At 48.6% G+C, this 23,398-nt stretch overlaps 2 protein-coding genes across 3 annotated transcripts in view; both read left to right on the plus strand.

Annotated features, from left to right (window-relative positions):
* The window catches only part of fes (FES proto-oncogene, tyrosine kinase), a 146,935-nt gene extending 142,858 nt beyond the window's left edge, over nucleotides 1–4,077 (plus strand). The window contains exon 19 of the mRNA XM_072492703.1: nucleotides 768–4,077. Coding sequence (XP_072348804.1) covers nucleotides 768–910 — 143 coding nt within the window. The 3' untranslated portion in view covers nucleotides 911–4,077. The remainder of the gene's footprint in view (nucleotides 1–767) is intronic.
* A 3,999-nt stretch (nucleotides 4,078–8,076) lies between these two features.
* Nucleotides 8,077–23,398, plus strand: part of man2a2 (mannosidase, alpha, class 2A, member 2) — a 62,933-nt gene continuing 47,611 nt past the window's right edge. Inside the window, exon 1 of one of the 2 annotated variants that reach the window (XM_072492705.1) lies at nucleotides 8,077–8,427. In XM_072492705.1, the coding sequence (XP_072348806.1) occupies nucleotides 8,239–8,427 (189 nt within the window). In that variant the 5' untranslated portion in view covers nucleotides 8,077–8,238. The remainder of the gene's footprint in view (nucleotides 8,428–23,398) is intronic. The other variant, XM_072492704.1, reaches the window with a different exon arrangement.

The following is a 23,398-nucleotide window of genomic DNA, read 5'->3' on the forward strand; positions in this document are numbered from 1 at the left end:
CCGTGCTGAACCTGTCCTGGGAGGATTTGATGGGGCAGTGTAGAGGGAGCTTTACTCTGTATCTAATCCCGTGCTGTACCTGTCCTGGGAGTGTTTGATGGGGACAGTGTAGAGGGAACTTTACTCTCTGTCTAACACCGTGCTGTACCTGTCCTGGGATGATTTGATGGGGACAGTGTAGAGGGAGCTTTACTCTGTATCTAACCCCGTGCTGTACCTGTCCTGGGAGTGTTTGATGGGGACAGTGTAGAGGGAACTTTACTCTCTGTCTAACACCGTGCTGTACCTGTCCTGGGAGTGTTTGATGGGGACAGTGTAGAGGGAGCTTTACTCTGTATCTAACCCCGTGCTGTACCTGTCCTGGGAGTGTTTGATGGGGACAGATAGATAGAGTGGACGTTCAGTGACTTTTTCCTCGGGTGGATGTAGCTGTTACAAGGGGGCATAACTATAAGGTTCATGGTGGAAGATATAGGAGGGATGTTAGAGGTAGGTTCTTTACTCAGAGAGTGGCTGGGGCGTGGACCGCACTCCCAGCTATGGTAGTGGAGTAGGACACTTTAGGAACTTTCAAGCGGTTATTGGATAGGCACACGGAGTGCACTAGAATGAGTGGGAGTAGGTTGATTTGATCTTAGTTTCAGACTAGTTGGGCACAACATCGTGGGCCGAAGGGCCTGTACTGTGCTGTACGGTTCTATGTTCTATATGTTCTATGAGATGTGGGAATTCATTGATTTGCTAATCGATTTGTTCCATGTCCCTAGGCTATCGCCTCACTGCCCCTGATTCCTGTCCAGACGAGATTTACGGTATCATGTGTCGCTGTTGGCAATACGACCCAAAGAACCGGCCAAGTTTCAGTACCATTCACCAGGAGCTTGTGACTGTCAGGAAAAGATGGAAATGAAACTGGAAGCGATTACTTTTATAAACCTCCTCCCCACTTCCTTCAGTGAAACACAGAGACCAACAAAACTGGGGCGCTGCTCCATATGTTTAACTTAGTGCTTTAGGGATGGGTGATTAAGGCTGGTCTTGCTAGCTACGCTCCTTTCCAAAGAACAAACAAATAAAATATTTCCACAAAGCTTTTTGTTTCAGTCGGGGGTGGGTTTGCTCGAGTTGCTCGGTGAGGTGGAAAGCTGTGGGTGAGAGGGAAGAGGGAGCTGCGAGGTAGGGGGTGGCGTTTAAACCGTTTCACTTTGCGTTTCTGGCACCAGGTGTCAGCACTGAGCACGAGCGAATGCAAAAAATAATCAAAAAGGCTAATGGAATTCTAGTCTTTATATCTGGAGGATTAAAGATACAGGGGTTACGCTGCAGCTTTACAAAACCCTGGTTAGACCGCACTCGGAGTGATTGTGAGCAGTTCTGGGCGCCACACCTTCGGAAGGATATTTTGGCATGGGAGGGAGAGCAATGTAGGAGTGACAAAATGCAGGGGTTGAAGTTGCGAGGAGATTGGGCCTGTTTTCTCTAGAATTTAGAAGGTTAAGGGCGATCTGATCGAAGTCTTCAAGATATTACCAGGGCGTGCGGCGCAGTGGTTAGCACTGTTGCCTCACGGTGCCGAGGTCCCAGGTTCGATCCCGGCCCTGGGTCACTGTCCGTGTGGAGTTTGCACATTCTCCCCGTGTCTGCGTGGGTCTCACCCCCACAACCCAAAGATGTGCTGGGTAGGTGGATTGGCCACGCTAAATTGCCCCTTAATAAGAAATAAAAGAACTGGGTACTCTAAATTTATTTTTAAAAAAGATATTAACTGGAAAAGACAGGATAGATAAAGATAAACTATTTCCACTGGTTGGAGATTCTAAAACTTGGGAGCAGAGTGTAAAAAGTAGGGCTAGACCGTTCAGGAGAGATGTTAGGAAGAACATCTTCACCCAAATAGAGGTTTGGGACTCTCCCCTACAAACAGCAGCTGAAGCTGGATCAGTTGTTGATTTTAAATCTGAGATAGATTTTTGTTAAGCAAAGAGATTAAGGGATATGGGCCAAAGGGAGGGATATGGAGTTAGTCACAGATCAGCCATGATTGCATTGATTGGCGGGACAGGCTCGAGGGGCTGAATGGCCTAATCCTGTTCCTATGGGTTCGATGCAGAACGATGTTCCCTGTCCACTATCCCCACATTGTGCTGATGCCTCTACTTCAGAGCAAACCTCCACTGCGCCCCCGTGACATTTTCCCGTTCTCTCGCATCCAATAGGTGTTCCAATGGGACCATTCACACGCAACTCACTAAAGGCCCTTCACAGGCAGGAGGAGTTAGTCACTGTACGCCCAATTAGCCTTGAAATGAGGGCACACCGAGGCCCTGATCCCACCCCCAATGGGCACTGGAATTTTCTAAGATGGAAATTACCAATGGCATCAAAACAAATCTCCCTCTCGGTGACGCTGCTGCCCAGCAGTAAGGCCGTACTCAAAGAACCAATTGGAAATAAATGAAGGAACATCAAGTGGTCAGTTTGGAATAACCTTTGCGTATTTATGATCATTTGCTCTCGTTGGTTCTGAAGAAAAGCCAGGTTATTCCATTGGCCTATCAGGCATCCCCTTACCTGTTCCTTTGTCCAATCAGATGTCATCACTCCTGATTGAAATACTACAGGCGATGATCCTATTGGTTACCTGACCCGCCTGGTCACAGGCCTTCACACTGACTCATCAACTGTGGCGGAATCGCACTGATCCCCACCCCTAAACCTCTCCTCGCCCAATACCATCGACATTCAGTCAGACTCACTGGGATCGCCGTCATGTGCCTGAACCCGAGACAATCCTTTATTAAACTCTCCTCAACCTCGTGTCGCTAAGGCCGATTGTCAAACCCCAATTGCCGTTTCAACACAACATGGACTGCCAGTCAACCTGAGATCTTCCTGTTTTGGCTTACCTGCTCACCCTTGTACCTCGCCGAACCAACAAAGGGCTGGGCAGTAACACCATGTTATTATGAGAAATATTTGCCATTAACTAGGCAGTGTGCGCAATGCTCCTATATGTGCTAACTGATGGTGAATTAGTATCTTGGAATTAGCAACCCCACCCTGTTGTACAAGTGTGACCTTCAGAGATGTGCAAACTGCGGCCTTAGATCAATTTGAGGCCTAACAACCCACCCAGGCACCTTTGTTATATTTGTGCTTATATTCCTTGTTTCTTTTGTCCTATTTGAATGTGATGGTGCTGCAGGTTTGACATTTTTTTTTTTAAATTTAAGTTCCTTTGGGCGGCTCAGTGGTTAGAACTGCCGCCTCACGGCCCCGAGGTCCCAGGTTCGATCCTGGCTCTGGGTCACTGTCCGTGTGGGGTTTGCACATTCTCCCCGTGTCTGCGTGGGTTTCGCCCCCACAACCCAAAGATGCGCAGGGTGGGTGGATTGGCCGCACTAAATTGCCCCTTAATTGGAAAAAATGAATTGGGCAGTCTAAATTTATGGGGAAAAACGTTTTTCCTCACCAGTTTGTGTTTTTAAGCGTACCTTCCCATTGTTTTTCCTTTTGGAGAATCGTGGTGCAAGGATTCCCGAGCTGATTATCAGTCTGTTGAACTGCATCACGCGCTCTCCATCTGTGGCCAACATGTCCTAGCATTGGGATTTCAACCTGGAATGTCTGGTTCAGAGGAAGCGACACTAACCATTGCGCCACAAGATCTTCCTCGCTTGTATTACATTTTAAAATCGGAGCATGATCTGTTAGTACCTGTAGCAGATTAATGGAGACATTGATCAAAACTTTAAATGTAGCCTGCTAATTTTTTTAATTCTTGCGCGGGGTGTGGGCGTTGCTGACTAGACCAGCCTTTGGTGGCCGCCCCTAATTTCCCTCGAGAAGATGGTGAGGACTCGGCCTTCTTGAACCGCTGCAGTCCCTGTGGGTCTCTGCTTGGTGGGCCATGCTAACAGAAACGTCAAGTGCTCCAGCCATGTGTAATCTACTGTGAAAATGAAGCACAGAAGTACAACATTCTGCAATGTCATAAACTGGACCATACGTTATTTAGCTTTTATGTTGATGTTTTACTGTAGGGTAGAGTGAAATAAACTACAGTGATCAAATTAATTATGCATTTGAGAATTTAGTTCCAGATTATTATTCTGTTTTTTTTATTCATTCATTGCCCATCCCTAATTGCCCTTGAACTGAGAGTATTTAAGAATCAACCACGTTGTCACATGTGGGCCAGGCTAGGTAAGGACGGCAGATTTCCTTCTCCAAAAGACATTAGTGAACCAGATGGCTTTTCCTGACAATTGTCATCATTAGACTTTTAATTCCTGATTTTTATGCAGTTCAAGTTTCATCATCTACTGAAGTGGGATTCAAATCCACATTTGATGGGCAGCACGGTAGCATTGTGGATAGCACAATTGCTTCACAGCTCCAGGGTCCCAGGTTCGAGTCCCGGCTTGGGTCACTGTCTGTGCGGAGTCTGCACATCCTCCCCGTGTCTGCGTGGGTTTCCTCCGGGTGCTCCGGTTTCCTCCCACAGTCCAAAGATGTGCAGGTTAGGTGGATTGGCCGTGATAAATTGCCCTTAGTGTCCAAAATTGCCCTTAAGTGTTGGGTGGGGTTACTGGGTTATGGGGATAGGGTGGAGGTGTTGACCTTGGGTAGGGTGCTCTTTCCAGGAGCTGGTGCAGACTCGATGGGCCGAATGGCCTCCTTCTGCACTGTAAATTCTATGATCTTCTCCAGAGCAATACTCTGGCTCGCAGGATTACTAGTCCAGTGACAATACCACCAGCCGCCGTCTCCCCGCAAGATTGTGCTGATAATATCGACTGGACTAGGAGTCGCCACTTCAGCAAACCGGTATACTTGGGGAGGCTATTAAGCCCATTCATTAGAAAGGCGATACATTCCCCCATCATGTTCAGCTGTCTGTTCAAGAGGGATTAGCACATCTTCCAGTGATCTTGCAGATGGTTGAAAACAATCTCACCACTTGTTCATCAGAACCCTCTGGGTGTTAAGTAGCTGCTTTGTCTGCCTACAATTATTTCAAGAAGTAATGCACTCTCTACGGAATGCTTTAGGAGATATTGTGGCGCAGTAGGTAGGGACCCTGCCTCTGAGACAGAAACTCCGGGTTCCAGTCCCACGCTGGGACTTGGTGGCCATGGAAGGTGCGTTCATAATGCAGCCAATAAATTTGATTCTCAATCTGCAAATACTTCCAATTCAGTCCACCAACAGCAGGTGGGGGAAAAGAACAAGGGAGTCTCTCGGTCGACCAGAATCTGCAAAGCTGGATGTATTCAAGGAGGTTTCATCACATGACCTCCCACCTTTTACAACTAATAAATGAGTCTTTGAAAAGCACGATAAAACATTGACTTTCTAAACCCTCACTATTTTCTCCTGGAGATTAATTCCTGCAGGCTCCAGGAGAATCCTGGAGAGTTGGCAACCCTAACGGCAAAGCATTGTCGTACCTTGACAAACATGAGCATGGACCAACACATGGGAGACCATGGTCACCAACACTCTCTTAGGGAATGGCGGCTGTAGTAGGAGAGGGAGATGCTTTCGGTTGCGCATTTACACCAATGTGAGAAGCTAATGTGGCAGCAAAGCAGTTTAGATTTTACACTATCGCTAAACTACTGGAGTGTAAATTGAGTATCAAAACCTGAACTGACTCTAAAGCAATGCAGAGCAAGACTGTTTCACGCAGGATTCTCACTTTGCTTGGCAAGTTGCCCTGGTGTCAGTTCCGGGCTGTCTTCACACTACATCTGCATAAGCAATGAAAAACAAAATATTGAGTGCATCCTGAGGGGGTTTGAATGACATGACGGTATTCTGGGCATCTACAAATATTTTTAAAATCTCGGGCGGGATTCTCCAATCCCGCGGCAGAGTGTCCACGCCATCATAAACGGCGTCGCGTTTTACGACGGCGTGAACGGGCCGCTGCCAGGACGGCGCTGGAGCGGTTCACCGTACGCCGCGGGATCCGCGCATGCGCAGATGCGCTGGCACCAACGAGGACATACGCAGTGGCCTCCTTCAACGCGCCGGCCCCGACGCAACATGGCGCAGGACTACAGGGGCCGACGCGTAGGAAAGGAGGCCTCCAGCCACAGAGGCCGGCCCGCCGATCAGTGGGCCCCGATCGCGGGCCAGGCCACATCGGAGGCCCGCCCTGGGGTCGGATCTCCCCCCACCCCCCCCCCCCACAGGCCGCCACCCGACGCTTCAACGCCAAGGTCCCGTTGGCTCAGAGCAGGTTAGAATGGCGATGGCCGGACGCGGCTCTTTTCTTATGGCCGCTCGGCCCATCCGGGCTGGAGAATTGGCAGGCCAGCCGCGTAGAGCGGCCCGCGACCGGCGCCGCGCCAACCACGCCGGCAGCAATTCTCCGCTCTGCGGAGAATCCCGCCCCTCATGTCTATGAGACCCTCCTCTTGTACTTATTCAATATAAATTATTGTGTTTATGCTGACAATGGAAAATACCTATGTAAACCTGTCACGCTCGGCTATAACTTTAACCTCCCACCAGTGGAGGGCATTGCAGAATCATCACAGGTGAGAGTGTGCAATTTTAAAATGACAGAGTACATCCGCAGTTATCCTGACGATATGATCATAAGGTTTTATAAAAGAAATATAAACTGTATGAGTTTAAACTGGTGATTGAATTAGGTAGCCTTGCTGAGTAATTTTGCTTCATTGAAAGACAAATGTGTGCATGACTATGGATATTTATATGGGCAACATGGTCGCATAGTGGTTAGCACAATTGCTTCACAGCTCCAGGGTCCCAGGTTCGATTCCCGGCTTTGGTCACTGTCTGTGAGGAGTCTGCACATCCTCCCCGTGTGTGCGTGGGTTTCCTCCGGGTGCTCCGGTTTCCTCCCACCGTCCAAAGATGTGCAGGTTAGGTGGATTGGCCATGATAAATTGCCCTTTGTGTCCAAAAAATGTTAAGTGGGGGTTACGGGGATAGGGTAGATACGTAGGCTTCCATACGGTGCTCTTTGTAAGGGCCGGTGCAGACTCGATGGGCCGAATGGCCTCCTTCTGCACTGTAAATTCTATGTCTATACCTGACGGCAAGTCAACAAAACTCCGCGTGTAGGTAGCAGTAATCACCGCCAGACCCTGTACTGTAGTGAGACTTGTACCATGTATAAACTGTGTGTAAATCGGCTACAGCGATTATACTTCAAAACTACTCAGATTAGCTGTGGAACGAATTGGGGTTTCCTGAGGTGGTGCCAGGCGCTAGAGGAATGAATTGTTTTTTAATTAAGGGTCAATTTAGCGCGGCCAATCCACCTAACCAGCACATCTTTGGGTTGTGGGGGTGAAACCCACGCAGAGAATGTGCAAACTCCACACGGACAGTGACCCAGAGCCGGGATCGAACCTGGGACCTCAGGAGGAATGAATTGTTGAAGTCAAGGGATGTCGAACTGCTCCTCCAAGCCGCGAGGGGCGCTGTGGCGAGCCCGCTGAGTGCACAGTCTTAGTGTCGGACCTGCTCAGTGCGCAGTCTCCGTGTCGGGTCCGCTGTGTACGCAGTCTCGATGCCGGGCCCGGGCAGTGCGCAGTCTCAGTGCCGGGCTGGGGGGCAGCGCGCAGTCTCGGTACCGGGCTGGGGGGCAGTGCAGACTCGGTGCCGGGTGCGGGCAGTGCGCAGACTCGGTGCCGGGTGCGGGCAGTGCGCAGACTCGGTGCCGGGCTGGGGGCAGTACGCAGACTCGATGCCGGGTCCTGGAAATGCGCAGACTCGGTGCCGGGCCCGGGCGGTGCGCAGTCTCGGTGCCGGGTCCGAGCAGTGCGCAGTCTCGGTGCCGGGCCCGGGCAGTGCGCAGTCTCGGTGCCGGGCCCGGGCAGTGCGCAGTCTCGGTGCCGGGCCCGGGCAGTGCGCAGTCTCGGTGCCGGGTCCGGGCAGTGCGCAGTCTCGGTGCAGTGTCCGGGCAGTGCGCAGTCTCGGTGCCGGGCGGTGCGCAGTCTCGGTGCCGGGCCCGGGCAGTGCGCAGTCTCGGTGCCGGGCCCGGGCAGTGCGCAGTCTCGGTGCCGGGCCCGGGCAGTGCGCAGTCTCGGTGCCGGGTCCGGCTCTGCAGGGTCGCTGAGCTGAGGAGAGTCGCTGTCCCCGAGGCCGCGTCTCCTGGGCCGGGCCGCTGTGACAGGAGAGCAGCCTGCTGGGTGCCCCGGCCTCCAGCGGGAGGGGGTTCGCGGCCATGCCGGTGCGCCGCCCGCGGCCCGGATGCGGCTGCTGAGGCCGGTCCCCCGGAGCGGCGCGGGGCCTCGGGACACCCGCAGGATGAAGCTCAAGAAGCAGGTCACCGTCTGCGGCGGCGCCATCTTCTGCGTGGCCGTGTTCTCCCTTTACCTGATGCTGGACCGGGTGCAGCACGACCCGGAGAGGCGGCAGAGCGGAGTCAGCTTCCCCCGGGTGAGGAGGAGGAGGGGGGGAGTGGAGAGGAGGGGGGGGGGAGAGGAGTGGAGAGGGGGGGGGGAGAGGAGTGGGGGGAGGGGAGGGGGGAGAGGAGTGGAGAGGGGGAGAGGAGGAGTGGGGGGGGGAGAGGAGTGGGGGGAGGGGAGGGGGGAGAGGAGTGGAGAGGGGGAGGAGAGGGTGCCTGGGGTCAGTTTGTGGACCAGAGTAAGAAGGAGAGATAGTGGTGTAGTGGTAATATCACAGGACTTGTAATCCAGAGCCTTGGTAATGCTTCGGAAGACGTAGGTTCATATCCCACCACTGCAGATGGGAAATTTGAATTCAACGGGCAGCACGGTAGCACAGTGGTTAGCACTGTGGCTTCACAGCGCAAGGGTCCCAGGTTCGATTCCCCGCTGGGTCACTGTCTGTGCGGAGTCTGCACGTTCTCCCCGTGTCTGCGTGGGTTTCCTCCGGGTGCTCCGGTTTCCTCCCACAGTCCAAAGACGTGCAGGTTAGGTGGATTGGCCATGCTAAATTACCCGTAGTGTCCATAAGGGTTGGGAGGGGTTATTGGTTTGCGGGGATAAGGTGGAAATGTGGGATTAATGTGGGTCGGTGCAGACTCGATGGGCCGAATGGCCTCCTTCTGCACTGTATGTTCTATGAGAGGAGGGGAGGAGAGGAGTGGGAGGGGGGGAGGAGTGGAGGAGGAGGAGTGGGGAGGAGGGGGAGGGGGAAGAGGTGGGGACGGAGGGAGGGGGATGAGGGAAGAGAGGAGGGGGAGGAAGAGGCGGGGAGGGGGAGTGGAATGGGATGGAGGCACTGTGGGGGAAGGGAGGATGCAGTGAGGGATGCCCACTATTTAGACTGAGACTGGTCATGTAGAGGGACTGGTCGGTCAGCTGAAATGCATCTGTGTATCGGATATGCAGAATGTTCAGCTATTTAAAACAGTCAGGATTCTGTGAACTGCATTGTTCTTCCTCTCGTCAGGACAACGATTTACGCGGACCTCCCTGGGGAAGCTTCTCTGACCTTTAGTTTTGATAGCTAACTGATTGTGTTCTACAAGGTGCTGCCCACATTGAATCATAGAATGAATGATGTAGCACAGAAGGAAGCAAGGTCATTGTGCCTGGTGAGAACTGTGTAATTCGGTGCGCTAAGAATGCCCATAGTGTTATGGGCCAGGGTTTAGAGAACTCCAAAATTCCCCACAACTTTTACTAGATTGTGGTATGGGGAGCACACGGCCCACTCTACATGTGTGGCGCAGCAGAAATGGAAAAATATTTTTTAAAGCAAAACAATGTTTATTCTATGAACTCAAGTTAGCCTTTTTAAAATATACAGTGAACATCTTTGCAACCATCAATTCAAATACACCTCCCAAAGACTGCAGCACTAAGTAATCCTTTAAGCTTTCCTTTTAACATCCATACGACTTAAAAACAAAACCTTTAACAGAAGCAGATCAGGTTAAAGTCACTACTGAAAACATTTATAATTCTGAATTCACCAAATGATCAAGAGATAGTCTTTTCATGGCAGAGAGATCAACAGTACACCTGCTCTGTCTGGCTTCAGCTCCAACACTGAAAACAAAACTAAAACACACCCTGCAGCAAACAGCCTAAAACAAAAGTAAAAAGCTGACAGAGAGCCCAGCTCCACCCACTCTCTGACATCACTGCAGTAGTAAACACCCATTTCTTAAAGGTACACTCACTACAGATATTTATATGCACACCCATTTATAAACACCCATTTCTTAAAGGTACTCTCACATGACACCTCCCCCCAAGGAAAAAAAAATAAACCATCAACTTCAAGATGGTTTCATTTTTCACCATTCTTTAAGAAATGCACACAGTAAATATACTTTTTCGTTTCAAAAAACAACACACACAAATAGGTATAATAATATAGTCCATTTTTTTTTTTCTTCCTCCAACTGAAATCCTTCTCGATTGACAGTCTCTTTGAACAAGGCGGTCTCTGCACGATCCATCCATTTCTCTACGCCTCGGCATTTATCTTAGTGATCAGATTGAACTAAAGTATCTGACTTTAGAGTCCCTTGTAACTCTCCAACACAGGAGCATTGGTTATCACAGCTTTCAGGCTGTCAAATGCATGTTGAAAGTCCGCTGTGCACTGAAATTTTCGACATTTCTTCAAGTCCATCAGTGGAGCAATCACGCTACAAAACCTTTGCACAAATGTTCTATCAAATCCACTCATGCCGAGAAATCGCATTATTTCCCTTCGTCTTGAGGGTATTGAAAACTCCTCAATAACTGTTGGTTTCACATCCCGTGTGACCATTCGACCCTGTCCAATTGTATGGCCATGGAAAGTGACTTGGGCTTTTCCAAATTCACTTTTGGCTAGGTTTATCACCAAACCGCCTCCTGAAGTCGATCGAATAACTCCATCAGATGTTTTAAATGTTCTTTCCATGTCTGGCTGAAAATTACCAGATCGTCGATGTATACCGCACAATTGGGTAATCCTGAAATTACTTTGTTAGTTAACCGTTGAAATGTGGCTGGTGCGTTTTTCATGCCAAATTGCATAACTTTGAATTGGTATATACCATCTGGAGTCACAAAAGCTGAAATCTTCTTCGCCCTTTCGGATAAAGGTACCTGCCAGTAACCTTTAAGTAAATCCAGTTTGGAAATAAAAGCTGATTGTTCCACTTTCTCAATGCAATCCTCCAAACGTGGGATAGGATAAGAGTCCGTTCTTGTAACTGCATTAACCTTTCTATAGTCCACATACAACCGTTGGGTGCCGTCTGGTTTTGGTACCATCACTATGGGTGAGCTCCATTGGCTGCAACCACTTCAATTATGCCATTTTTAAGCATACTCTCAATCTCTTTGTTAACCTGTGCCAATTTTAAAGGATCAGGTCTGTATGGATGTTGTTTGACTGGAACAGCATTTCCCACATCTACATCATATATAGTCATTTCAGTACTTCCCAATTTATCTCCACAAACTTGCCCATGTGATATCAATAACTCTTTCAGGTCAGTTCGTTTTTCCTCTGGAAGGTAACTCAACAATTTATCCCAATTTTTAAGAACATCCTCGTTTTCCAATTTAATTTGAGGTATGTCAAATTCACAGTCATCTGGATTTGGTTCGTCACTTTGAGTTAGAATCATTAAAACCTCCTCTTTTTTCTCTCCTTCCCTTTAAAAGTACCTTTTAAGCAAGGTGAGTCTTCCTTTTATCTGGTGTTTGTATGACATAATTCACCTCACTTAATTTCCTTTCAATCTGATAAGGTCCACAAAACCTAGCTTTTAAAGGTTCACCTACCACTGGTAACAACACTAAAACTTTATCCCCACAGGCAAAACTATAAACTTTGGATGTCTTGTTCGCGACCCGTTTCATCACATTTTGTGCAACTTTTAAATGTTGTCTAGCCAATTCACCTGCTCTATTTAATCGTTCCCTAAAATTTGACACTTAATCCAATAATGTAATTTCCGATTTCTCACTCACTAATTTTTTATTAAACAATTTAAGTGGTCCTCTTACCTCATGACCAAAAATTAGTTCAAAAGGACTGAATTTGGTTGACTCATTAGGTGCATCCCTAATTGCAAACAGTACGAATGGAATTCCTTTATCCCAATCCTCTGGATAATCTTGACAATAAGCCCTCAACATTGTCTTTAGTGTCTGATGCCACCTTTCTAACGCTCCCTGCGATTCTGGATGGTACGCAGTTGATTTAAATTGTTTTATTCCAAAGCTATCCATACCTTCTTTGAATAACCTTGAGGTAAAATTTGATCCTTGATCCGATTGTATTTCTGTGGGTAATCCATATCTAGTAAAGAATTTAAGTAACTCCTCCACAATCTTTTTAGCTGTAATATTACGTACTGGAATGGCCTTTGGAAACATAGTCGACACATCCATTATAGTCAAAAGATATTGATTCCCACTTTTTGTTTTATGAAGCGGTCCTATGCAATCAATTAGGACCCTCGTGAAAGATTCCTCAAATGCTGGAATGGGTATTAAGGACGCTGGTTTTATCACTGCTTGAGGTTTCCCTATCACTTGACATGTGTGACATGATTGACAAAATTTAACTACATCTTTATGTAGTCCAGGCCAGTAAAAATGTTTTTGTATTTTAGCTTGAGTTTTCCTTATTCCCAAATGATCTCCCACTGGTACCTCATGTGCAACTCGCAACACCTCCTTTCTATACCCTACCGGCAATACTACTTGATGAACTTCTGCCCACTTTTCATCCGCCTGCATATGTGAAGGTCTCCATTTTCTCATCAAGACATCACTTTTACGGTAATAATACTCTGATTCCTCTTCCGTCTATGCTTTCTGATACATCCGTTTTATTTCTACATCTTTCTGTTGTAACTCCGCCAATTTTCCTGAACTAAAAATATCCGCCTCATCCTCCACCTGTTCTTGGTCTTTTTCAACCACCTGATCACAAATCGTTTCTGATAATTGCTCTTCAACGTCATCTTCACTCTTTGATTTCTCCTGTTGTCTTAACCTGTGACTTTGCGACCTTGTTACTACACAATCCGGAAAAATCCCAAGATATTCGTCCTTCAACACTTCAGTGGTCTGATTTTCCACTGGCTTATCAACCACAGTAGGCATCACTCCCACCTGTGATCCAGCTATATCATTACCCAAGATAAACTGTATTCCTGGACAAGATAGTTTCTCTGTTACTCCTACTACCACTCTTCACTGGACTTTCCAACCTTACCTTATATAATGGAACACTACTCCTCTCACCCTGAATTCCACATATTACCACCTTTTCTGGCAACATTCTTCCCAAACTACATAACTCCTCATCTCTAACCATGAAATATTGACTAGCTCCAGTATCTCTTAAAATTGTGACTTCTTTACCTGCTCCTCCTGATACACATGAGTAAACTTTACCCACACAAGTAAATTCTTTAAAGAGATCTGGCACCTTCTTATCAATCACCTTTTGATCAAGCTGTACAATCTTTTGCACCTCCTTCGCTTCACTTGAGCTTTCCTTTACCACTTTCACAAACCCTACTGTCTTATCCTGTTTTACCACATCAGCCTTCCCAGTGCTTTTCTTCAACTACCAACACTGTGACTTTACATGGCCTAGTTTATTACAGTGAAAACATTTGAAATTTTTAATTTCTTTTCCACTCTCCTGGATTTCTTTTTAAATCTGAGGTACACTCTCTTTATTATCTCCCATCAGATCACCTTTACCTTTACCACTTGAGTATTTCTCATGTCCCCAGTTTCTATCCCTCACAGGCTGAAACTGATGTCGGAAACCAAGCTTCGATTTATGAACTAATTCATAATCATCTGCCATTTCTGCTGCTAACCCTGCAGTTTTAACACTGCTCTTCCACATGAGTTCTCACTACATCAGGAATTGAATTTTTTAACTCCAAAAGTATAATTTCTCTGAGAGCTTCATACGTTTGGTCTATTTTCAAAGCCCTTATCCACCTATCTAAATTACTCTGTTTGATCCTTTCAAACTCCATGTATGTTTGACCAAATTCTTTCCTTAAATTTCTAAACCTTTAGCTGTAGGCTTCAGGCACTAGTTCATATGCACCTAAGATGGATTTTTTCACCTCGTGCGTCTCGGATACCTCCTCCTACGTCTCAGATACCTCCGGTAGTGATGCAAACACTTCACTAGCTCTACCTACCAGCTTTGTTTGAATCAGTAATACCCACATGTCCTGTGGCCATTTCATTTGTTTAGCTACCTTCTCAAATGAAATGAAAAAGGCTTCTACCTCCTTTTCGTCAAATCTTGGCAATGCTTGGACATATTTAAATAGATCCCCACCAAGCCTTCGACTATGACGCTCTTTCTCACTATCCTCATCACTATCCTCCAACTGCACGTTTCCCTTTACGTCTGCCAATTTTAACTGACTGTTATGTTTCATATCCATTTTCTGAAGTTCAAACTCTCTTTTTCCCCTTTCCTCTCTACCTCTTTTTGTTCTGCTAGGGCTATTCTTTCTTTCTTTCTCCTTTTCTTTTTCCTTGATCTGTATCTCCCTTTCTCTTTTTCTCACATTGCATATTCAATTTGCTTTAATTCTTTCTCGTGTTCAAGTTGCTTAATCTGCAACTGGATCTTTGCCATTCCTAATGAGTCAGACTGTATCTCAGGCAACTTTAAATGCTTAGCCACTGCCATAATTACCTCATCTTTTCGCATTTTGTCAGATAATGTTAACTGCAATGTTTTTTGCCAAATCTAAACAGTCTGCTTTTAGTCTCTGTCCGTAAGGTACTGAGTGTAACCGTCTCCACCCCCAAAAACGTCAGAGCCTCCGAAAGAGCCATTGTCCACAACACACTCCCCACTTAAAACTAGAATACCACACCTGAAAAGCAACCACACTATGCTCACACCTCACCGTCTTTAAGTTCACTGAGCCAATCCAATAGATAGACTTTTATCCCGGACGAGCCCCCAATTTATTATGGGGCAGGGTTTAGAGAACCTCAAATTGTATCATGGAGTTCACCTGACCCACAACTTCTAATAGATTGTGGTGTGGGGAGCACATGGCCCACTCTACAGGTGGTGGTACAGCAGAAATGGAAAAGTATTTTTTTAAGCAAAAAAATGTTTATTCTATGAACTCCAGTTAACCTTTTTAAAATATACAGTGAACATCTTAGCAACCATCAATTCAAATACAACCCCCAAAGACTACAACATTAAGTAATTCTTTAAGCTTTCCGTTTAACATCCATACGACTTAAAACAAAACCTTTAACAGAAGCAGATCTGGTTAAAGTCACTACTGAAAAACATTTATAATTCTGAATTCACCAAATGATCAAGAGCTACTCTTTTCATGGCAGAGAGATCAACAGTACACCTGCTCTGACTGGCTTCAGCTCTAACACGTGCAGCTGTATAGAACCTTAAGTCACACTTGGAATATAGTGTTCAATTCTGGTCGCCACACTACCAGAAGGATGTGGAGGCTTTAGAGAGGGTGCAGAAGAGATTTACCAGAATGTTGCCTGGTATGGAGGGCATTAGCTATGAGGAGCGGTGGAATAAACTCGGTTTGTTCTCACTGGAACGACGGAGGTTGAGCGGCGACCTGATAGAGGTGTACAAAATTATGAGGGGCATAGACAGAGTGGATAGTCAGAGGCTTTCCCCCAGGGTAGAGGGGTCAATTACTAGGGGGCATAGGTTTAAGGTGCGAGGGGCAAGGTTTAGAGTAGATGTACGAGGCAAGTTTCTTTACACAGAGGGTAGTGAGTGCCTGGAACTCGCTGCCGGAGGTGGTGGTGGAAGCAGGGACGATAGTGACATTTAAGGGGCATCTTGACAAATACACGAATAGGATGGGAATAGAGGGATACGGACCCAGGAAATGTAGAAGATTGTAGTTTAGTCGGGCAGCATGGTCGGCACGGGCTTGGAGGGCCGAAGGGGCTGTTCCTGTGCTGTACTTTTCTTTGTTCTTGTTCTTTGAAAATGAAACCAAAACGCACCCTGCAGCAAATAGCCTAAAACGAAAGCAAAAAGCTGACTGACAGCCCAGCTCCACCCACTCCGACATCACTGCAGTAGTAAACGCCCATTTCTTAAAGGTACTCTCTCATGACAATAGTGCAAGAGGTTATTAAAAATAGAAGTTCAGAATGGATGAGTGTGGGGGTGAGGAGATTAAGGAAGGGAAGGAAAGTTTTGAATGCCAGAATGAGGGAACCAATTTTAAAACTGGGGACGTTTGGAGCACAGCATGTATGAGGGAGAAATTAGTCAAGGCTACTGGTCATGATGTGACCATGTGTGAGGGTCATTGTACATAAGTTTCCATCCCACATAAGGGTAGCACAGTGGTTAGCACTGTTGCTTCGCAGCGTCAGGGTTCCAGGTTCGATTCCTGGCTTGGGTCACTGTCTGTGCGGAGTCTGCATGTTCTCCCCGTGTCTGCGTGGGTTTCCTCCCACAAGTCCTGTAAGACGTGCTGTTAGGTGAATTGGGCATTCTGAATTCTCCCTCTGTGTACCCGAACAGGTGCCGGAATGTGGCGACGAGGGGCTTTTCACAGTAACTTCATTGCAGTGTTAATGTAACCCTACTTGTGACAATAATAAAGATTATTATTAATACAAACCAGAGATTTTATGTTCCTACTGCTGCAGAAACCCAATGTCCATCCAATCAAAGTACTGGGGTAGTTAGCTATGGGCTCCTCTGATTAAAACTGTACCGTTTTGACTTCCGGGTGCGGCGATGACCAGCTGAGTCGCACGTTTCGGCAGCTCCCGGTGGAACGGACTTTTGGGCTCTTAATAAGAGCCCCAACGGCAATTTTAACGGCTAAAAGTACTGTGCGGCGAACCAGAAGGGAATCCCCCCTGGATACGGATGAAAAAAGGAGAGGGAAGTGGCCGGATTGCGGTGGATCCTTTAGAGCAGCGGCAAGGAAGGCAAGCAAAAACCAAGATGGCGTCGGAAGGTGGCAGTTTAATATGGGGCCCTGAACAACACGAGTTCTTGAAACGCTGCGTGGAAGAACTCAAAAAGGAAATGAAGAAGGAGCTGTTGGCCCCGATATTACAGGCGATCGAAGGGCTAAAGGAGGAGCAAAAGAGCCAGGAGCGGGAGCTTCGGGTCGTGAAGGCAAAGGCTGCCGAGAATGAGGACGACATACAGGGCCTGGTGGTGAAGACGGAGATGCACGAGGCACACCATAAACGATGTGTGGAAAGGCTGGAGGCGCTGGAGAACAACGCGAGGAGGAGCAACCTAAGGATTCTTGGTCTTCCTGAAGGTGCGGAGGGAGCGGACGTCGGGGCATATGTGAGCACGATGCTGCACTCGTTAATGGGAGCGGCGGGTCCGCTGGAGGTGGAGGGAGCATACCGAGTGATGGCGCGAGGACCGAGAGCAGGAGAAATTCCTCGAGCCATAGTGGTGAGATTCCTCCGTTTTAAGGATAGAGAGATGGTCCTTAGATGGGCAAAGAAAACTCGGAGCAGTAAGTGGGAGAACGCGGTGATCCGCGTATATCAAGACTGGAGTGCGGAGGTGGCGAGAAGGAGGGCGAGCTTTAATCAGGCCAAGGCGGTGCTTCACAAAAAGAAGATAAAATTCGGAATGCTGCAACGGGCAAGACTGTGGGTCACATATCAAGGGAGGCACCACTACTTTGAGACGGCGGATGAGGCGTGGACTTTTATCGTGGAAGAAAAATTGGAATGAGCGGGTTATTTAATAATAATTTTTAAAAAAGAACGTTTGAAACAAAGTGGTGGGGCGAAGAGGGGGGTAAAAAGGGGGGCAAGAGGAGTTTTATGTTATTAATCCTGCGATGTGGTAACTTTTCTCTCTTCCACAGGAGGTGGTGGGGGGAGGAAAGGAGGTGGAGGAGATGGGGCGTTGGCCATTGGGGGCGGGGCCAAGGGGGAAGAGCGGGCTCGATTCCCGCGCTATGATAATCATGGGGGGAGTAGGGAAGCAGGAAGGAGGGGGCGTCGCACGGTGCGAGCCGAGGTCACGGGGGGGAAGCCGAGGTCGGCCAGAGTTTGCTGACTTCTGGGAGCAACATGGGGGGTGTAACTATGCTAGTGGGGGATCTAGCGGGGGGGGGTGGGAGGGGGGAATTATTGGGCTGCTGCTGCTGGGGAGAGGGGGGAGCTGGTATGGGGTGGGATGGGCGGGGGGGCACCGCCTGGGGGGGACACAGCTGCGTGGGAACCGGCTGAGGAGCTGGAAAAAGGGGATGGCTAATCGACAAGGGGGGGGGGGGTAAAAAGCCCCCCAACCCGGCTGATTACGTGGAACGTGAGAGGGCTGAACGGGCCGATAAAGAGGGCACGGGTACTCGCACACATTAAGAAACTTAAGGCAGACGTGGTTATGTTACAGGAAGCGCACTTGAAACTGATAGACCAGGTGAGACTACGCAAAGGTTGGGTGGGGCAGGTGTTCCATTCGGGGCTAGATGCGAAAAACAGGGGGGTGGCTATATTAGTGGGGAAGCGGGTAATGTTTGAGGCAAAGACTATAGTGGCGGATAGCGGGGGCAGATACGTGATGGTGAGTGGCAAACTACAGGGGGAGACGGTGGTTTTGGTAAACTTATATGCCCCGAACTGGGATGATGCCAATTTTATGAGGCGTATGCTAGGACGCATTCCGGACCTAGAGGTGGGAAAGTTGGTAATGGGGGGAGATTTCAATACGGTGTTGGAACCAGGGCTGGACTGGTCGAGGTCCAGGACTGGAAGGAGGCCGGCAGCAGCCAAGGTGCTTAAAGATTTTATGGAGCAGATGGGAGGAGTAGACCCGTGGAGATTTAGCAGACCTAGGAGTAAGGAGTTTTCGTTTTTCTCCTATGTCCACAAAGTCTATTCGCGAATAGACGTTTTTGTTTTGGGAAGGGCGTTGATCCCGAAGGTGAGAGGAACGGAGTATACGGCTATAGCCATTTCGGATCACGCTCCACATTGGGTGGACTTGGAGATAGGGGAGGAAACAGAAGGGCGCCCACCCTGGAGAATGGACATGGGACTAATGGCAGATGAGGGGGTGTGTCTAAGGGTGAGGGGGTGCATTGAAAAGTACTTGGAACTCCATGATAATGGGGAGGTCCAGGTGGGAGTGGTCTGGGAGGTGCTGAAGGCAGTGGTTAGAGGGGAGCTGATATCAATAAGGGCACATAAAGGAAAGCAGGAGAGTAGGGAACGGGAGCGGTTGCTGCAAGAACTTCTGAGGGTGGACAGGCAATATGCGGAGGCACCGGAGGAGGGACTGTACAGGGAAAGGCAAAGGCTACACGTAGAATTTGACTTGCTGACAACGGGTACTGCAGAGGCACAGTGGAGGAAGGCACAGGGTGTACAGTACGAATATGGGGAGAAGGCGAGCAGGTTGCTGGCCCACCAATTGAGGAAAAGGGGAGCAGCGAGGGAAATAGGGGGAGTGAGGGATGAGGAAGGAGAGATGGAGCGGGGAGCGGAGAGAGTGAATGGAGTGTTCAAGGCATTTTATAAAAAATTATACGAAGCTCAACCCCCGGATCGGAGGGAGAGAATGGTGGGCTTTCTGGACCGGCTGGAATTTCCCAAGGTGGAGGAGCAGGAAAGGGTGGGACTGGGAGCACAGATTGAAATAGAGGAAGTAGTGAAAGGAATTAGGAGCATGCAGGCGGGAAGGCTCCGGGACCAGATGGATTCCCAGTTGAATTTTACAGAAAATATGTGGACTTGCTCGCCCCGCTACTGATGAGGACCTTTAATGAGGCAAAGGAAAGGGGACAGCTGCTCCCGCTATGTCTGAGGCAACGATATCGCTTCTCCTAAAGAAGGAAAAGGACCCGCTGCAATGCGGGTCCTCTAGACCTATTTCCCTCCTAAATGTAGACGCTAAGATTCTGGCCCAGGTAATGGCAATGAGGATAGAGGATTGTGTCCCGAGGGTGGTCCATGAGGACCAAACTGGGTTTGTGAAGGGGAGACAGCTGAATACGAATATACGGAGGCTGCTAGGGGTAATGATGATGCCACCATCAGAGGGGGAAGCGGAGATGGTGGTGGCGATGGATGCCGAGTAAGCATTTGATAGAGTGGAGTGGGATTATTTGTGGGAGGTGCTGAGGAGATTTGGTTTTGGAGATGAGTATGTTGGATGGGTGCAGCTGTTGTATAGGGCCCCAGTGGCGAGTGTGGTCATGAATGGACGGGGTTCTGCATACTTTCGGCTCCATAGAGGGACAAGGCAGGGATGCCCTCTGTCCCCATTATTGTTTGCACTGGCGATTGAGCCCCTGGCAATAGCACTGAGGGGTTCCAAGAAGTGGAGGGGAGTACTTAGAGGAGGAGAAGAACACCGGGTATCTCTGTATGCGGATGACTTGTTATATGTAGCGGACCCGGCGGAGGGGATGCCAGAGATAATGCAGACACTTCGGGAGTTTGGAGAATTCTCAGGATATAAACTGAACATGGAGAAAAGTGAGTTGTTTGTGGTGCATCCAGGGGAGCAGAGCAGAGAAATAGAGGACTTTCCGCTGAGCAAGGTAACGGGGGACTTTCGTTACTTGGGGATCCAGATAGCCAAGACTTGGGGTACATTGCATAGGTTAAATTTAACGCGATTGGTGGAACAAATGGAGGAGGATTTCAAGAGATGGGACATGGTATCCCTGTCACTGGCAGGGAGGATGCAGGCGGTTAAAATGGTAGTCCTCCCGAGATTCCTCTTTGTGTTTCAGTGCCTCCCGGTGGTGATCACGAAGGCTTTTTTCAAAAGGATCGAAAAGAGTATCATGAGTTTTGTGTGGGCCGGGAAGACCCCGAGAGTGAGGAAGGGATTCTTACAGCGTAGTAGGGATAGGGGGGGGCTGGCACTACCGAGCCTAAGTGAGTACTACTGGGCCGCCAATATCTCAATGGTGAGTAAGTGGATGGGAGAAGAGGAGGGAGCGGCGTGGAAGAGATTGGAGAGGGCGTCCTGTAGGGGGACTAGCCTACAAGCTATGGTGACGGCCCCATTGCCGTTCTCACCGAAGAAATACACCACAAGCCCGGTGGTGGTGGCGACTTTGAAAATTTGGGGACAGTGGAGACGGCATAGGGGAAAGACGGGAGCCTTGGTGGGGTCCCCGATAAGAAATAACCATAGGTTTGCCCCGGGGAGAATGGATGGGGGATTTGGAATATGGCAAAGAGCAGGAGTAACGCAACTGAAAGATCTGTTTGTGGATGGGAAGTTCGCAAGTCTGGGAGCGCTGACCGAGAAATATGGGTTGCCCCAAGGGAATGCATTCCGGTATATGCAACTGAGGGCTTTTGCGAGGCAACAGGTGAGGGAATTCCCGCAGCTCCCGACGCATGAGGTGCAGGACAGAGTGATCTCAAAGACATGGGTGGGGGACGGTAAGGTGTCAGATATATATAGGGAAATGAGGGACGAGGGGGAGATTATGGTAGATGAGCTGAAAGGGAAATGGGAAGAAGAGCTGGGGGAGGAGATTGAGGAGGGGCTGTGGGCGGATGCCCTAAGTAGGGTAAACTCATCGTCCTCGTGTGCCAGGCTAAGCCTGATTCAATTTAAGGTGTTACACGGCGCATATGACTGGAGCACGGCTCAGTAAATTTTTTGGGGTAGAGGATAGGTGTGCGAGATGCTCGAGAAGCCCAGCGAATCACACCCACATGTTCTGGTCATGTCCGGCACTACAGGGGTTCTGGGTGGGGGTGACAAAGGTGCTTTCGAAAGTAGTGGGGGTCCAGGTCGAACCAAGCTGGGGGTTGGCTATATTTGGGGTTGCACAAGAGCCGGGAGTGCAGGAGGCGAGAGAGGCCGATGTTTTGGCCTTTGCGTCCCTAGTAGCCCGGCGCAGGATACTGTTGATGTGGAAGGAAGCCAAGCCCCCGGGGATGGAGACCTGGATAAATGACATGGCAGGGTTTATAAAGCTGGAACGGATTAAGTTCGTCCTAAGGGGATCGGCTCAAGGGTTCACCAGGCGGTGGCAACCGTTCGTCGAATACCTCACAGAAAGATAGAGGGAATGGAAAAGAAGGCAGCAGCAGCAGCCCAGGGGGGTGGGTGGGGGGGGGGGGGGGGGGGGGCGGGGGGGGGAGGAACCAGAAGGACACTCAGGGTTGTTAATATATATGTATAATATGTATAGGTCGTTGCTATAAATAATTGTATATTGGACTGTTAAATCATATTTTTGGAGAGTGTTCATCTGAGACAAGGCAGTTGCCATTTAGTTGCCAGTTTTAAAAAAACTACCGTTTTACACTTTTCGTGCTGTGTGGGCTTATTCTGGGTGAGGCTGTTGATGTTTTCCATGCCAAGTGTAACCTGTTGCCAAGTGTCAGCCAATGATACTTAAAAGACTTTGAAATTAATTGTTGGCCAATGTCAGGATCCTGATTATGGTTGACAAGGACGAGGGGGTATTGGTGATAGCACTGGTGCCTCACGGCGCCGAGGTCCCAGGTTCGGTCCCAGCTCTGGGTCACTGTCCGTGTGGAGTTTGCATATTCTCCCCGTGTCTGCGTGGGTTTCGCCCCCATGACCCAAAGATGTGCAGGGTAGGTGGATTGCCCATGCTAAATTGCCCCTTAATTGGAGAAAATAAATTGGGCACTCTAAATTTATTTAAAAAAAGAGGGTTTTGGTGAGGCCACATCTGGAGTATTGTGTGCAGTTATGGTCTCCACATTTCAGAAAGGATATGCTTGCATTGGGGTTTTTACAGCAAAGATTCATTAAATTGCCACCTGCTATGCGGGAGTTCTATGATGAGAGGCTGAGCAAATTGGGCTAGTGTTCTCTTAGAAGAGTAAGAAACCTACAAAATTCTGATAGAGTTTGATGGGATAGATACTGAGATTGTTTCTGCTGCTCGGGGAATCTCTAACTGGGAGGGGGGCGGGGGGCAGTCTCAGGATAAAGGGTCGTTCCTTTAGGACTAACATGAGAAGTTGCTCAAATAGTGAATCTTTGGATTTCTCCACCCCAGAGGGTTGTGGATGCTCCATCATTGAGCACATTTAAGGCTGGGGACAGATGTAGGGATCGGCCGGGAGAGCAATTGGCCAACAGCGTATTGAATGGCGGAGCAAGTTTGAATGATTGACTCCTCCTATTTCTTGTGTTCCCAAGTGATTAAACCGCATTCTGCTGTCGGAGTAACGTGCTAACAGCAAATCAATTAAGTGTCAGATCTTGCAAAGTAAATTGCGTGCTGTTGCATTGGGTAAATTTCCACTTTCAAATGGATGATTTATGGCAAAAACCGCTTGGCATAGACATTTCTACAGGTTAGAAAAATGTTTCTTTTGGAGAATTTACGATCAGTAGAGTGACCAGCTGTCCGAGAAGAAGATAAGGGTGTAGCTGGAGGAAAGGGTGCGAGAGCCTGTTTGGGGTGGGAATTGGAAGG

Source organism: Scyliorhinus torazame, chromosome 30, assembly GCF_047496885.1.
Source record: "Scyliorhinus torazame isolate Kashiwa2021f chromosome 30, sScyTor2.1, whole genome shotgun sequence".
NCBI lineage: Eukaryota > Metazoa > Chordata > Chondrichthyes > Carcharhiniformes > Scyliorhinidae > Scyliorhinus > Scyliorhinus torazame.